This window comes from Ctenopharyngodon idella, chromosome 5 (genome assembly GCF_019924925.1).
Source record: "Ctenopharyngodon idella isolate HZGC_01 chromosome 5, HZGC01, whole genome shotgun sequence".
Classification (NCBI taxonomy): Eukaryota; Metazoa; Chordata; class Actinopteri; order Cypriniformes; family Xenocyprididae; genus Ctenopharyngodon; species Ctenopharyngodon idella.
This window is the reverse complement of record NC_067224.1, coordinates 15604129-15618014: the sequence shown is the minus strand read 5'-3', so window position 1 is coordinate 15618014 and position 13886 is coordinate 15604129. Positions and strand designations below refer to the sequence as shown.

General features: G+C 39.2%; 1 protein-coding gene across 2 annotated transcripts in view; it reads right to left on the bottom strand.

Annotated features, from left to right (window-relative positions):
- The window catches only part of kiaa0825 (KIAA0825 ortholog), a 178744-nt gene that overhangs the window by 160844 nt on the left and 4014 nt on the right, over positions 1-13886 (bottom strand). For both annotated transcript variants that reach the window (XM_051895763.1, XM_051895762.1), the window contains exon 2: positions 9092-9232. In XM_051895763.1, the coding sequence (XP_051751723.1) occupies positions 9092-9222 (131 nt within the window). In that variant the 5' untranslated portion in view covers positions 9223-9232. The remainder of the gene's footprint in view (positions 1-9091; positions 9233-13886) is intronic.

The window sequence follows — 13886 nt, the reverse complement described above, 5'->3', positions numbered from 1 at the left end:
GCTGTCAAACTTCTGCCTGACTGCCACTGATGATGTGTCAGTTTCACATTCAACAATAAATATTTAAGGGACATGCTTCAAATATGAATAGATTATCACAAGAATGGGTTTGAAATGAATTGTTTTTCTTTAAAAATAAATAAATAAATAAATAAATAAAAGGTTTTGGGAAACTTTTAGTAACACTTTCAATTAAGTCTATACAGTCTATGCATTAAAAGTGTACTAATCCTAATTTTTCCCTGTAAAAAAAAAAAAAATAGTATCAACTTAACATTGTTTTCCAAATTAGATTTCTCATTGGGCATTAAGCAGCGACCCAATACAGTAAGGTAAAAACATTTAGTCAAATATTAATATCAAACATATTTATTCTGTGTCTTTTGGCAAAACATTTTGTTGCACCTGATTTCCATAAACAAAAATCAGGAACCTACAAAAAAAAAAAAAAATCAGCAGCCTAAAGAACACAGCAAAAACAACTGGACTAACTAATATAAATGTCAAACATTATTAAAGACAAGTAAACAATATAAAATAAGAACAAAAACAAATTAACTATAGCACAAATAAATAAACTGAACAAAGTACAGGCACAGAAATTGTAATCAAATGTAAAATAACACTGCATAGTTTTCTCTTTATAATTAAAATACAGATTAATCCTTATTAAAGTTACAAAAGTTATTCAGTCAAGATCAGTGAGTGACTATCTGTTTCTTCTGTTCTTTGATTAACGTTAATGACACAAACTGCAGCAGGGTCATTCCATGTCAAATCAACCAAATTTTGGAAACTTCCCTGGCTCAATTTTTTTTTTTTTTTTTTTTTTAAAGAAAGACAAACATAAATGGTGATGAAAGCCAAAATATTCAATGTCATGGATGTATACAGTGGTGGTCAGAATTATTGGCACCCTTGGTAAATATGATCAAAGATGACTATAAAAATAAATCTGTGTTGTTTATCCTTTTGATCTTTAATTCATAAAATTAGCAAAAATCTAAACTTTCATTGAAGGAAAAGAATTGAAAGTGGGGGGAATATCACATTATGAAATAAATGTTTTTCTCCAAAACATGTTGGCCACAATTATTGGCACCCCTAGAATGTTTTATGAGTAAATATCTCTGAAGTATATTCTCATTCATATTTACATTTTTTTTAGCACACCAGGGTGATCATGAACATGAAACTGTCCAGCCATGACTTCCTGTTCCACAGGAGTAAAAATATGAGGAAACACAAAAGCCAAATTCCCTTAATCATTCATCACAATGAGTAAAACCAAAGAATGTAGTTCTGATGTGCAGCAAAAGATTGTTGAGCTTCACAAAATAGAAAGTGGCTGTAAGAAAAAAACTAACACATTAAAAATCCACCATCAGGGCAATAATTAAGAAGTTCCAATCAACTAAAGATATTACAAATCTGCGCGGAAGAGGACCTGTGTCTAAATCGTCCTAATGCGCGGTGAGGAGGAAAGTTTGAGCGGCCAAAGACTCTCCAAGGATCACAGCTGGAGAATTGCAGAGATTAGTTGAGTCTTGAGTCTCAGAAAGCCTAAAAAAAATTATCAAACAGCACCTACATCCCCACAAGTTGTTCGGGAGGGTTTCAAGTAAAATCCTCTGCTCTCATCCAGAAACAATCTCCAGCATATTCAGTTGTCAGACTTGACTGGAACTTCAAACGGGACCGGCTTCTATGGTCAGATGAAACTAAAAAAAGAGCTTTTTGGCAGCAAACCCACCAGATGGGTTTGGTGCACACATGGATAAAAAGTACCCCATGCCCACGGTTAAATATACTGCTGGATCTTTAATGGTGTGGGCCTATTTTTCTGCTGGAGGTCCTAGACATCTTGCTCAGATACATGGTATCATGAATTCTATCAAATACCAACAGATTAAAAAACAAAACCTGACCGCTTCTGCTAGAAATCTTATAATGGGCCGTGGTGGGATCTTCCATCAGGACAATGATCCAAAACAAACATCAAAACCAACGCAAAAATGTGTCACTGAGCACAAAATGAAGCTTCTGCCGTGGCTGTCTCAATCCCCTGACCTGAACCCTAAAGAAAATTAGTGGAGTGAACTGAAGAAAAGAAGAACCAACATAGAGCTGGGAATCTGAAGGATCTGTAGAGATTCTGCATGAAGGAATGGTCTCTGATCTCTTGTCAGGTGTTCTCCAAACTCATCAGGCATTATAGGTGAAGACTCAGAGCTGTTATCTTGGCAAAAGGAGGTTGCAAAAAGTATTTAATAAAAGGTTGCCAATAATTGTGGCCAACGTATTTTGGAGAAAAACATTTATTTCATAATGTGATTTTCCCCCCACTTTCAATTCTTTTCCTTCAATGAAAGGTTAGTTTTTTGCTAATTTTATTAATCTAAGATCACAAGGATAAACATATTTACCAAGGGTGCAAATAATTCTGACCACCACTGTATTTACTGAGAAATCCACTGTTTTGTGAGATTTGGAACCAAATTACGGGGCTTTGGAGCCAAAAAACTGTGTTTTCTAAAGTTTGTGTGCCTGTCACTCAAAAAGTATTAAAGATATCTCAATAACTTCAGAAAAAATATTTTTTGCACTCAGTTGATGATGTTGATGAGGAGTTTGTTGTTTTTCTATCTGCTGCCTGTAATTCTCTGTCTGCTGCTGATGTTGATACTGCATGTGCTTCTTGCCCTGCTCTAACCAAACTTCGTACACAGATTTCCAATGTTTGGCCTCCTTCACACAAGGGACTGTTGCCATACTATAAACTGCAACTGGAACTGTCTGTTAAAGACAACTTCGTCTTCTGAGGCTCGTGGCTGATTGCCCCTGCTGCTTTTTTTAAATCTGTGCTGGTCTCTATATCACACAAAGGACATCAGCGAGAGGTGAGAACTAAACAACACCTTCGTGGTCTCTATTGGTGGCCAGGAATGGATGTTCAGGTTCATGACGCTGTCCGTTCCATGGCAGAAAGTGGCTGTGGATATAGTCGGGCCATTTGACACTGCTGCATCCGACTACAGGTTTGCATATAATGGATTATTATAACAAATGGCCTGAGGTCTCCTTTACTCTCACTGTCACTATGGATTCTATGATTTTGTTTCTGTCATTAGTCTTCAGATGCCATGGAAATACATTGAGTATTGGTACTGATAATGGTATTCAGTTTTTAAATCTGCTGCTTTCTCTGCCTTTCTGGAAGGAAGGAATATTCGTCACCATCATTCCTCTCTCTACTACCCAGCAGCTAATGGTGCTGTAGAGAGGTTCAACCATGTGCTCAAACACACTGTCCATCCATAAACCTCAGCCATGGAAACCTGTGGTAACTAACTTCTTTCAGGTTTACTGTGCCACTCCACATGCTGCAACTTCACCCTTTCAGCTCCTCTATGGCAGGCAAATGCGCACAAGGCTGTCTATTTTGCCATCTGCTCCTGTGCACTCACCAACTGACACGACTGTTCGCCGAAGGGTTACACAGCTGCAACACAAAATGAAAAAGTACACTGATGCTAAGCAGAGTACTCGCACTCCTTGTTTCCAGGAGGGAGATAAAGTGAGGGTATGGAACCCCTTGCATGTTTCTAGGGACACAGAAAGTTTACAGATCCTCTCACGGTTGCCAAAAGACTTGGGGTGGGTACATACGTTCTTAGTGATGGAAAGATTTGGAATGCTTCCCATCTCACTGCATTTCCATACACACCGACAACTCCGGCTGAGAACACTGCTCACTACCACTAGACCTAAACGTGATGTTCGAAAGCCTGGTTGGCTGAAGGACTATGTTACATAAATCTGTTCTTTAAAAAAGGGGGAAACGTTGTGTTCATGTGTGAATTGTATTGTTGACTACTATTTTGAAACAGGAAGTCTGTTGAAGTGTTGAACTGTTAAAAGTGTTGTGTACTGATGTAATGTGTGTGGATACCGGAAGTGATGAGTACCCAGGTGAAAAAAAAAAGTACACTTCCAAAATGTACTTAAAGTGCTCTATAAGTGTACACAATACAAATATTAAAGCCAGAAATATGTATCAATGCAACTTTCATGAAGTAAACTTTTTCTAAAAGCCTTCCTTCCGCCAGAGAAAATAGTCCCTGACCATGAACAGCAACAGAAGTTACATTATTACCCCATTAGATGGTGGCAAAGACTGTCTTTATGAATGTGTCAGTCAGTAGCGAAGACTTTTATATTGAAAAGACTGAATTGTTGTGAACACGGAACAAGACGCAACTGACAAATGCTTTGACTAGCGCTGTCAGTCACGGGAAAACCCCTTAACTGTTAAACGGACAAGATAATACATCAGACATTTAAACAGATGTTCTATTATGAACATAGGACTGACCTGAAGGAAAATGCTAAATCTGAATGCAGGTAATAAACTCGCTCACTCAATCTCTTTCTCACAATACTCTTCTAGTTCTACATAATACAGTAAGCTTCAATGAACAATATCAATTGAGAACAAACAGTTCACGTTGCTAATAGTGGTTGCTAAGGGTATTGTGTAGTGATACACAGAACCGTTGGATAAAGCGGTCATAGCCGTGTTTTATCGTGAATAAAACACATCTATTGACCAATCAGAATCAAGGACAGGAACTAACCGTTTTATAATGTTTTATAACTCCTGACAGATACCACAAATGTGTTAACGGGAACTCAATTCAGTATCGCACACTAGATGAGAAGCGGAGATGTGTGCGCGAAGAAAACAGTGTGAGGCACGAGTTGCCGACTTCTTGCACTTGAAAATGGTTTGAATCGCACACATGAATCAATAAGCAGAATCAAAATTTTAATTTTATTACAAGTCTCTGATTCCTGACCTTAAGTATCCAATTCCAGAATTGGAATCGATTGTCGATTTACAACCCTACTTATAATACAATAATACTTATTATACATTATTATCTGTTACTATTATTATAATTCTTATTTTCTTATTTTGGAACCACAGATAAAATGCATTATACTTCCATTCATTGTTACAACTTATAAAATACTTGTGTACACATGATGTAACACATCGTGTGTTTTTATACATTACTCTTTAAAGGTATAACTATGAACAGAAACATGTGTGATTACAATTAATGAGCCTATGATTACATAAAACTTATTATGGTTACATATACTGAAGAATATCTAAATAAAAAAATATAGGTAAATAGCTATACAGTACTGAGCAAAAGACAAAGCGACCGATCATCTGACCTCACCTGAAGACGTGTGCTAACCCCCTCGAGATTAATCAGATCCAATAACACGATTTTCACTGACTCTGAGAGCCACACAGGATGAGAAAAAAGAACAGAGGCAGACAGAGAGAAAGAGTCTCAGAGAAACACACTGAATAAAGCCAAAAAGGCCGTCAACAGCCTCACACGCGCACAAAAAAATTCCTGATTAATCTACCCTTTAAATCAAACAACAACAAAAGGAGAAGTTGAAAGGAATTTCAGGGAGACCAGCTCCACACAAAACCCTGAGCGCAGAGACTAGCAAAAGCTCCCTTAAGCCCCATTCTCTGCTTCCTCCCTGTCTGCCAATCACGCTTCCAAAAACTGTAATTGTTTTTCAAATCCGCACAAACCAGACATGACAGACCAGGTAAAGAGAGAGAGAGAGAGGGTGGGGGGTAGAACAAGAGGACTAGAAAGCAAGAGAGGCAACGGGAGTCTTTTATTAAATATGATGGCATGTTTCACAGCTCTCTGCCTTACAGAAACCCAATACACTGATTAGTCAGCGCTTTGACGTTATCTTAAGTTCCTTGTCAAAATTAATTTAGTGTGGGTGGGCTGTCGCGCTCCAGGAGAGAGAAGCGGAGAAGGAAATAGCAGGGTGATAGGGAGGGAGAGGAAAAGATCTCTTTCAAATAAGCCTCAGCTTCAGTGAGCACCAAGTCATGTGCCCAGGAAACAAATAGCCTATCTGGGAGCTATCAAAGAAGGCCTCTCTTTCCACGAATACGCAGTACGGAGTGAAAGTGGATCCCGTCGACTCGAGATCTGGCCCGCTTAGCCTCCTCTAGTGCCAAACCCCCAACGGGTTATTTGTCAGGACCCACACAAGCTCACACACACAAGGTAAATTGGCACACTGCTGCGGCTATCTTCCGTAAGCCGGGGTGAAATCCGAAGCCCGGCCTCCCGTCGCTGGACTATGGCTGACACTTCATTAGTGGCCGGCATACTGCCGGTGGCCTCCCTGAGTGTCCGATTTGATGAAGCTTAATGGATAACAGCATTTCAATTTGGGAGATCCCAGGCTGTTTGACAGGCTATCTTAATCTCCTTCAATTAGGAAGCAGCTCTTAGGCAAATCTCCGACATCCTAGAGCCGAGAGGAGGCAGCCTGTCGCGCTGACCCTTAAATGGTTCAGTACCGCAAAACAAGGTAGGCAGCCGCAAATTCTCTAGTTTCCCATTCTTTCCTAGAACTTGTCCTCGGATAAGTGGATTAGGAAGCAGGTGTAGAGCACGGCTTTGGCCCACCCTAGTGGAGGTCATGGAGAAGGGCGAAGTCTTCACCTGCCTCCATCCGCATCGGCTCAGCTCCGACTGACCACCAGATCTTCACCCCGCCCGCCTGCCTGCCCACCCTCCCTCTCTATCTCTCTCTTCTCAGCGCAATTCCCTATTATCCGGGTTCTTTGTTCTTATAATGGTTCCCCATCTTCCATCTTTCTCCAAGAACACAAAATAACCCTTTAATGCTTAGAGAGGCAGAAAAACTGTCTCGGCCTTCAGTAATAATCCTTGAATTACCCACACAAGGGTTTTCGTTTCAAGATGTGGAATCTTCAATTATTACTTTCCCATTTGGAGAGGAGAGAGGCCGGACAGACAGGAATGAGAACGTGTGTCTAATGGCAGGGGGGAGTAAGACCGCCTTTGTTCACGCACAACACATTTAGCGTAGACCCTTCTGGCCTGCGCGTGTCCTCAGAGCAACATAAAGGATAAAAGCATGGCAGAGATAGATTTTTCAGAGCAGGCAGCACAATGGAAAGAGGTGCCATCAGGGAGAGAGGATGAGGTGGAGAAGGAGGTGCAGAAGGAAAAAACAGAGATCTAGTCATGAGAAGCATGTCCTCCAAAACTACCGATGCAGGTGAGACTCTACGGTGCATTATCGGCATAAAGAGATTACGAATTAAAACAGAGCGAGAGAAACGAGTTCAGGGGCACTCGTCAACATGTCCTTCATCGACAACAAAACCTCAATATCTGATAATGCCACAACCTTCCATCAAATTGGGAAAAAAGGACGTCTAGCTCCAGCTTGCATTCAGAATGTGTTTAAGTTCATTGATTTCAGATGAAGTGGCATGCTATTCATCAACCCTCAATTAATCATGCGGTCTGAATGTTAGGATTACCAACACTGGAGGAAGCATCTGTGGAAATAACAGGCTCTGCAAATGAAGCATACAATGTCCACTCAAGCACTAAACAACTGCTACGAGCCTGCATTTACATCTCCTACATGATAAAAAAAAAAAGCCTTGTGATTAATATATTAGCCTATGAAATTTTATGTCTTCTCAAACAATGCTGATATAGGCAATTCATGCAGTATACTTGTAGTACAAATATGTTGGTCATATATCTGTAAATTGATGTGATCTAGATCAGGGTGATCAATAATCTTCTATGGAACCAGCACCTTTAAGACTAAAGCACATAGAGGATCAATACTAAATGAGACGGTCTTGTTTTGAATGGGTTAGTCTATTGAAACCTACAAGATATGTGTTTATGTGAGTGATGAAGGGCTGTTATCCCTGTATACCAGAGAATGACATAATCCATAATTATATTGTTTTTTCTTCTGCATTTCAGGATAGAGCATAGAAAGATCTTGATCTTGAGATTTTATTTTATAAAATGTGCAACACTGTTATTGTTTCTTGTGTGAATGCAATGGTATAATACAAACACAGACACCTAATATAATAAAACTTATAATAGCTGAATCCAGAACGATAATAAACATCTTTGATGCATTTATTGCAAATGTGCCACAGTGATTCTGGTTCCTAACAACATTAACATTAAGTATGTCCACTGTGTGTGTGTGTTTAGAAAATCTCTCAGCACAGGAGGTCCCAATTCTAAATGACTTGCCAAAAAAAAAAAAAAAAAAAAAGTCTCTTCAGCCATACTGATCCATTAAAGGATTAGTTCACCTTAAAATGAAAATTAGTCCAAGCTTTACTCACCGTCAAGCCATCCTAGGTGTATATGACTTTCTTCTTTCTGATGAACACAATCTGAGTTATATTAATAAATATCCTGACGCATCCGAGCTTTATAATGGCAGTGAATGGGAAACAACGAGTACGAAGCTCAAAAAAGTGCATCCATCTATCATAAACATACTCCATACGGCTCCAGGGGGTAAATAAAGGCCTTCCGAAGCGATGCATTTGTGTAAGAAAAATATCCATATTTAACAAGTTATAAAGTAAAATATCTAGCTTCCACCAGACTGTCTTCCATATTCAACTTACGAAGAAAGTGTAACGCCTCTCGCAGTTCAAAACTCTTACGCTACATCCTACGCCTTACATATTCAACTTAGGAAGAAAGCATAACTTTGTTAAATATGGATATTTTTCTTACACAAACGCATCGCTTCACTTCAGAAGGCCTTTATTAACCCCCTGGAGCTGTGTGGAGTACGTTTATGATGGATAGATGCACTTTCTTGAGCTTCATACTCATTGTTTCCCGATCACTGACATTATAAAGCTTGGACTCGTCAGGATATTTATTAATACAACTCTGATTGTGTTCTTCAGAAAGAAGAAAGTCATATACACCTAGGATGGCTTGAGGGTGAGTAAAGCGTGGGGTAATTTTCATTTTAAAGTGAATTAAAATGTCCTTTCCTTTAATGTAACATATTTGTATGTTTATTAAAGCCCTGTTTGTAACTATCTATGCACATTAAATTGAGATGGGAGAATGCATTTTGACATAAAAAAATTTACACACCTCACCTCCGAGCACAACATAGTGTAAAAATGTGAGTCCTCTAGGCCACTGACCTGCAGGCATTGAGTCTGAGTTTCTCCTCTGTGTCTCTGATCAGGTTCTGGATGTCCACCTCACCAGGGATTCCTTCCAACTGCAGCTCCACAAATGCATGGTCATGCAGGAATTCACTCTGCCAATCCATCTTTTCTGTCCTATAAAAAATGAAATACTGGTAAAAATTTAGAGCTTTCAGTCCTACTTAAAAAACCAAACATCAGCCCTTATTTATTCATAAAATGGTTAGTTCCTGTCCTTGATTCTGATTGGTCAATAGCTGTGTTTTATTCATGACAAAACACGGCTGTAACCGCTTCACCCAACGGTTCTGTGTATCACTACACAACACCCTTAGCAACCACTCTTAGCAACGTAAACTGTATGTTCTCAATTGATATTGTTTATTGAAGCTTACTGTATAATGTAGAAGAGTATTGTGAGAAAGAGATCGAGTGAGTGAGTTTATTACCTGCATTCAGATTTGGCATTTTCCTTCAGGTCAGTCCTATGTTCATAATAAAAAATCTGTTTAAATGTCCGATGTATTATCTTGTCCTTTTAAAAGTTAAGGGGTTTTCCCGTGACTGACAGTGGTAGTCAAAGCATTTGTCAGTTGTGTCTTGTTCCGTGTTCACAACAATTCAGTCTTCTCAATATAAAAGTCTTCGCTACTGAGTGACACACTCATAAAGATAGTCTTTGCCGCCATCTAATGGCCTAATAACTTCTTTTGCTGTTCACGGTCAGGGACTATTTTTTTCTGGCGGAAGGAAGGATTTTAGTGAAATATGAAAGGCTTTTACCTCATGAAAGTTGCATCGATACATATTTTTGGCTTTAATATTTGTATTGTGTGGTAACCGTTTTATAAAAGCAATAAGGTACTCGAGGCTAATGCTGTATCGTGAATAAGTCACGGCTGAAGAGGTTGCAGGCACTCCGCTTCACATTGTGCCTAATAACGCCCTTCACCCGTGAATTATTCACGATACAGCACAGACTCGAGTACCTTATTGCTTACATACACTCAGATTTTAAGGGAAATCAAAGCTGTTCAGCTGCTCTGTTTAAGGAATTATACTTATACTTATTATACACAAGCGACTTGAGGTGTTTTCACAAAAGGAATGATAAGTATAAAGATAACTATAATGATAACAATATAACGTGCCGATTTAAGTCAGGTGGATTCTGATTGTCTGTCAATGTTTTTATTGTTCATCGGCTGAAAAAAAAAGTTCTAAAAGTGTTTCCAACAATAACGCTCCTCTGCCTCATTATCGTTATAGCTTTATTTTATCTATGTATAATCTTTCTTTTGATTCTTTTTAAAACTTTTTTTTAATTATCCTTGTTTTTATTTTTTTTATTTTATGGTTATGACTGTCTGGTTGGAAGAGTTGAGAGAATTGGGAAGTGAGATGGTGGGTTTACCCACACACTCAGACGTGAGTGTAAGACACCAGGTCGCAGGCTGAGACAGACAGTATGGTGTATACTCCACTCCAATAAGGGGTTGGAAAGTCACTGGAAGCCATCAGAGGCAGAAGGTGTGGGGATACTCCACCCCATGAAGGGGTTGGAAAGTCACTGGAAGCCATCAGAGGCAGAAGGTGTGGGGATACTCCACCCCATGAAGGGGTAGGAAAGACATTAGTAACCTGGGAAGTTGCTACTAGTGTGTCTCACAAACCAAAGCTCTCTGACTTTTCCATTCAGACAGGGGTGCCCCGAACTTAGTGATTTGGGCAGTTAGAGATATATTTTGGCAGCCTTTAGTTAAATACGATTATTAGTATTTCCCATGCACATGATTTTTTTTATTTTGTATGTAGGTTGCGATTATTTTATGATTATTTTAACTTCTTTTCTGTGTAAAGCACTTTGAATTACCATTGTGTATGAAATGTGCTATACAAATAAACTTGCCTTGCCTATAGTTGAGGTGTGGACTTCCCTATTATCACAGAATTAGAAAGATTATTCAAACTTTATACTTATAGTTATCGTTATAGTTAGTCATTTTATGTTTCATCATAAAATTGCATGTAAATATGAGAAGTCAAAGTTTGCATTTTTAGGGCTTATTTCTAGAATATAGTAGTGGTTTTTGATTGCTAATGCTTGGACCCTATAGCATACAAAAGTGTGACACATTAAAAGTGGTGCTCTCAGACAAACGGGTGGACCTTGAGCTAGTCCAGCTCCACCTCTGTGGATCAAAGAGGTGGAGCTTAACCTAATTAGGTTAAGGGATAGGTTAAGGTAAGGGTTAGGGTGTGATTGGACCTTCTAGCTCTACTGAGGGGGAGCTGGACATCAAGTTCCACCCATTTGCTCTGCAGTGAGCAGCCTCTCACACATTCTTGCCCAAGACCTTCTCTACTCCAATGATGCACATGCCAGAGAGACCTTTTCAGTATCCACCTCTTTCATATTACAAATGTTTTATAACACAATAAATCAGATCAACAAAGTTAGGCAATTTTCCACCATTATTCATAAACCCACCCCAAAATTAAAGGATCAGGGGTTACGTTTTTTGGTAAGTTTTCTTTGGTAAGGAAAGTTGAGGTTGATTATTTTATATAATTTTATTAGATCTGGTAACCTAATCGAACAAGTAATGTTTCTGCAGCACATGCTTGTATTGGGTAAAAAAATCTATAAGGCTCCATTTCACATCTATTGTGGGCATCATAACCAACTTTTTGAACAGCCGTAGCCAGTAAAAAGAAAAGAAGTGAAAAAAATAATGGATGTCTGCTTGTGTATTGCATTTGTCTGAATGGGATCAAATGTAAGCTTGAAAAGAGAAGCCTTTATGTTTGATGAAACGTCCTCGAACACACATGACGGCCCCTTACACGAAATGATTTGATTTCACCTCCAACAAGATCCTTATCAGTGGCTGCGCGTCAAAGCGCAGCTGGAACAAGGCGCTAGTTATCATCTGCCATAAATATTTCCAGCCTCAATCCATTGCTTTTCATCTATCCGCCTCCCCTCTCTGCGTCAAGCTGGAGTGCCATTCAATTTACAGTACAGCTCGGTGGTAATACATGCATATCGGAAAGAGCGGCCTCGCGGTATTACCAGACGCCGTAGGGATATAGACTGACACATCTTCTTGCCCTCACTTTAAATAAACAATCCATCTGGCCTCAGATTGCTATAAAGCCCTCAATGTTCAAGTCTTGCTTCGCACAGATCCAGCGTGCGCCAGCGAGAAAAAAGACTGTATCAACGTCGTCATCGCAAGTCAAGTGGAGTGTAATGGAGAGTGTCAGTGTCAATTTGGCTTTGCTGGCGCCCCTCTCCCCTTCATCTGGGCTGATTTTAATAATCCCTGTCAAACACCAAACAGCTCGCACTTCCTCTCCGACACGACAGCCCTTTCTCCTCGCGCAGACAGAAATCTCAACATTAATTTAGCCCGCACAAAGGGAAAGGCTGTCCAGCTGGACAAATATTATTTCCCTCACTTGACAGACTCCGCAGTTAAGCTCGCGTGTTATTATTTTCTAAACTCTATTCAAGCCTCAACTACTGTCTGAGGGGAAAGAGCGAAGAGAGAGAAAGTGACTTGTGTAGGTTTTTAAGACACAGGATTAGGAACCGAACAGTGTAATTACACTGGGACCGTCTGCGTCAATGTCTGTGTGCGCGCACACGTGTGTGTAGCCGATGTTACAAAGGGATGCGCATCATCGCCCGTGTCTCATCCACATGAGAGTTGTGGGAAAAGTGTCAGGTTCATGCTGTCACCACATAGGGCCCAATTAGGCAGATGCACCCTCCATTTCCTTTGTCTTGTTATCTATTTTGAACTCAAATGTTGTGGAGTCCCAGAGTAGTTCTGAAAGCTGCCACACAAGGAAGAGAGCTGGTGCTGTGCATAAGTGTGTGTGTGTGTGAGAGAGAGAGAGAGCTGGGGCAGATGTATTCTCTCGACACTTAAAGACACACTAGTGTTTCTCCGCATGTCTACCCTTACAAACTGCTCCCCACTCAGAATGGAGGTAGTGGTGTGAAATATTTAGCACCCAGTGCTTCTGCTTTAAAACTGCCTAAAAATGTTTTTCTTATCATGTTCTAGCTCCCAAAACTCTTAAATAGAGCTTTCGGGATATTTTCGGGATATTTAATGTATTGAAGAAGTAAATTTTTTTTACTTTGAAATAGTGAGAACAGAAGGTTATGTCTGTTGGCTGCGTGGTTGAGACAGGCAAAATTGTGCAATATTCAAAGAATTGGACGAAAAAAATAGAAAAGTTCCGGGGAAATAAATCCAGTCTGTGCAAGGGTTGTGTTTATGTTCATGTTGTTGTTTTTTTTGTTTTTTTGCCAGATGACTTCTTTTGAATGGAATGGTCCTGGAATGGTTATAACAATATTTTCACTATATTATATACACTGTATTATATAATACATCATTTTTGCTAGCATTTAAAGTACTGTTAAGAGTATTCAAAAGTTTCTGCTGCATTTCAGCTGAACTTGTGAAAATATGTCAAGAGCTAGAATCTGACTGAGAGCTGCAGTATTACATTCATTAAAACATGAAAACAAATCCAAATAAAAAGCCACCTTTATATACAGGAAATGTAATGCAATTTATGTTAATATTTACTGTCTTGATTCATTAGATAAAGTTTACAATGGTAACCACTGCAGTTCTAATCACAGGTTTTCACTAGTTTTTCCTCAATGTAGAAAGGAAGTTGTTTAAGCAGGCTGAAATGGACATATTTCATTAATTCATATTAATCACCTATTCATAATTCATATTCAGTCAATTGCTGCCAG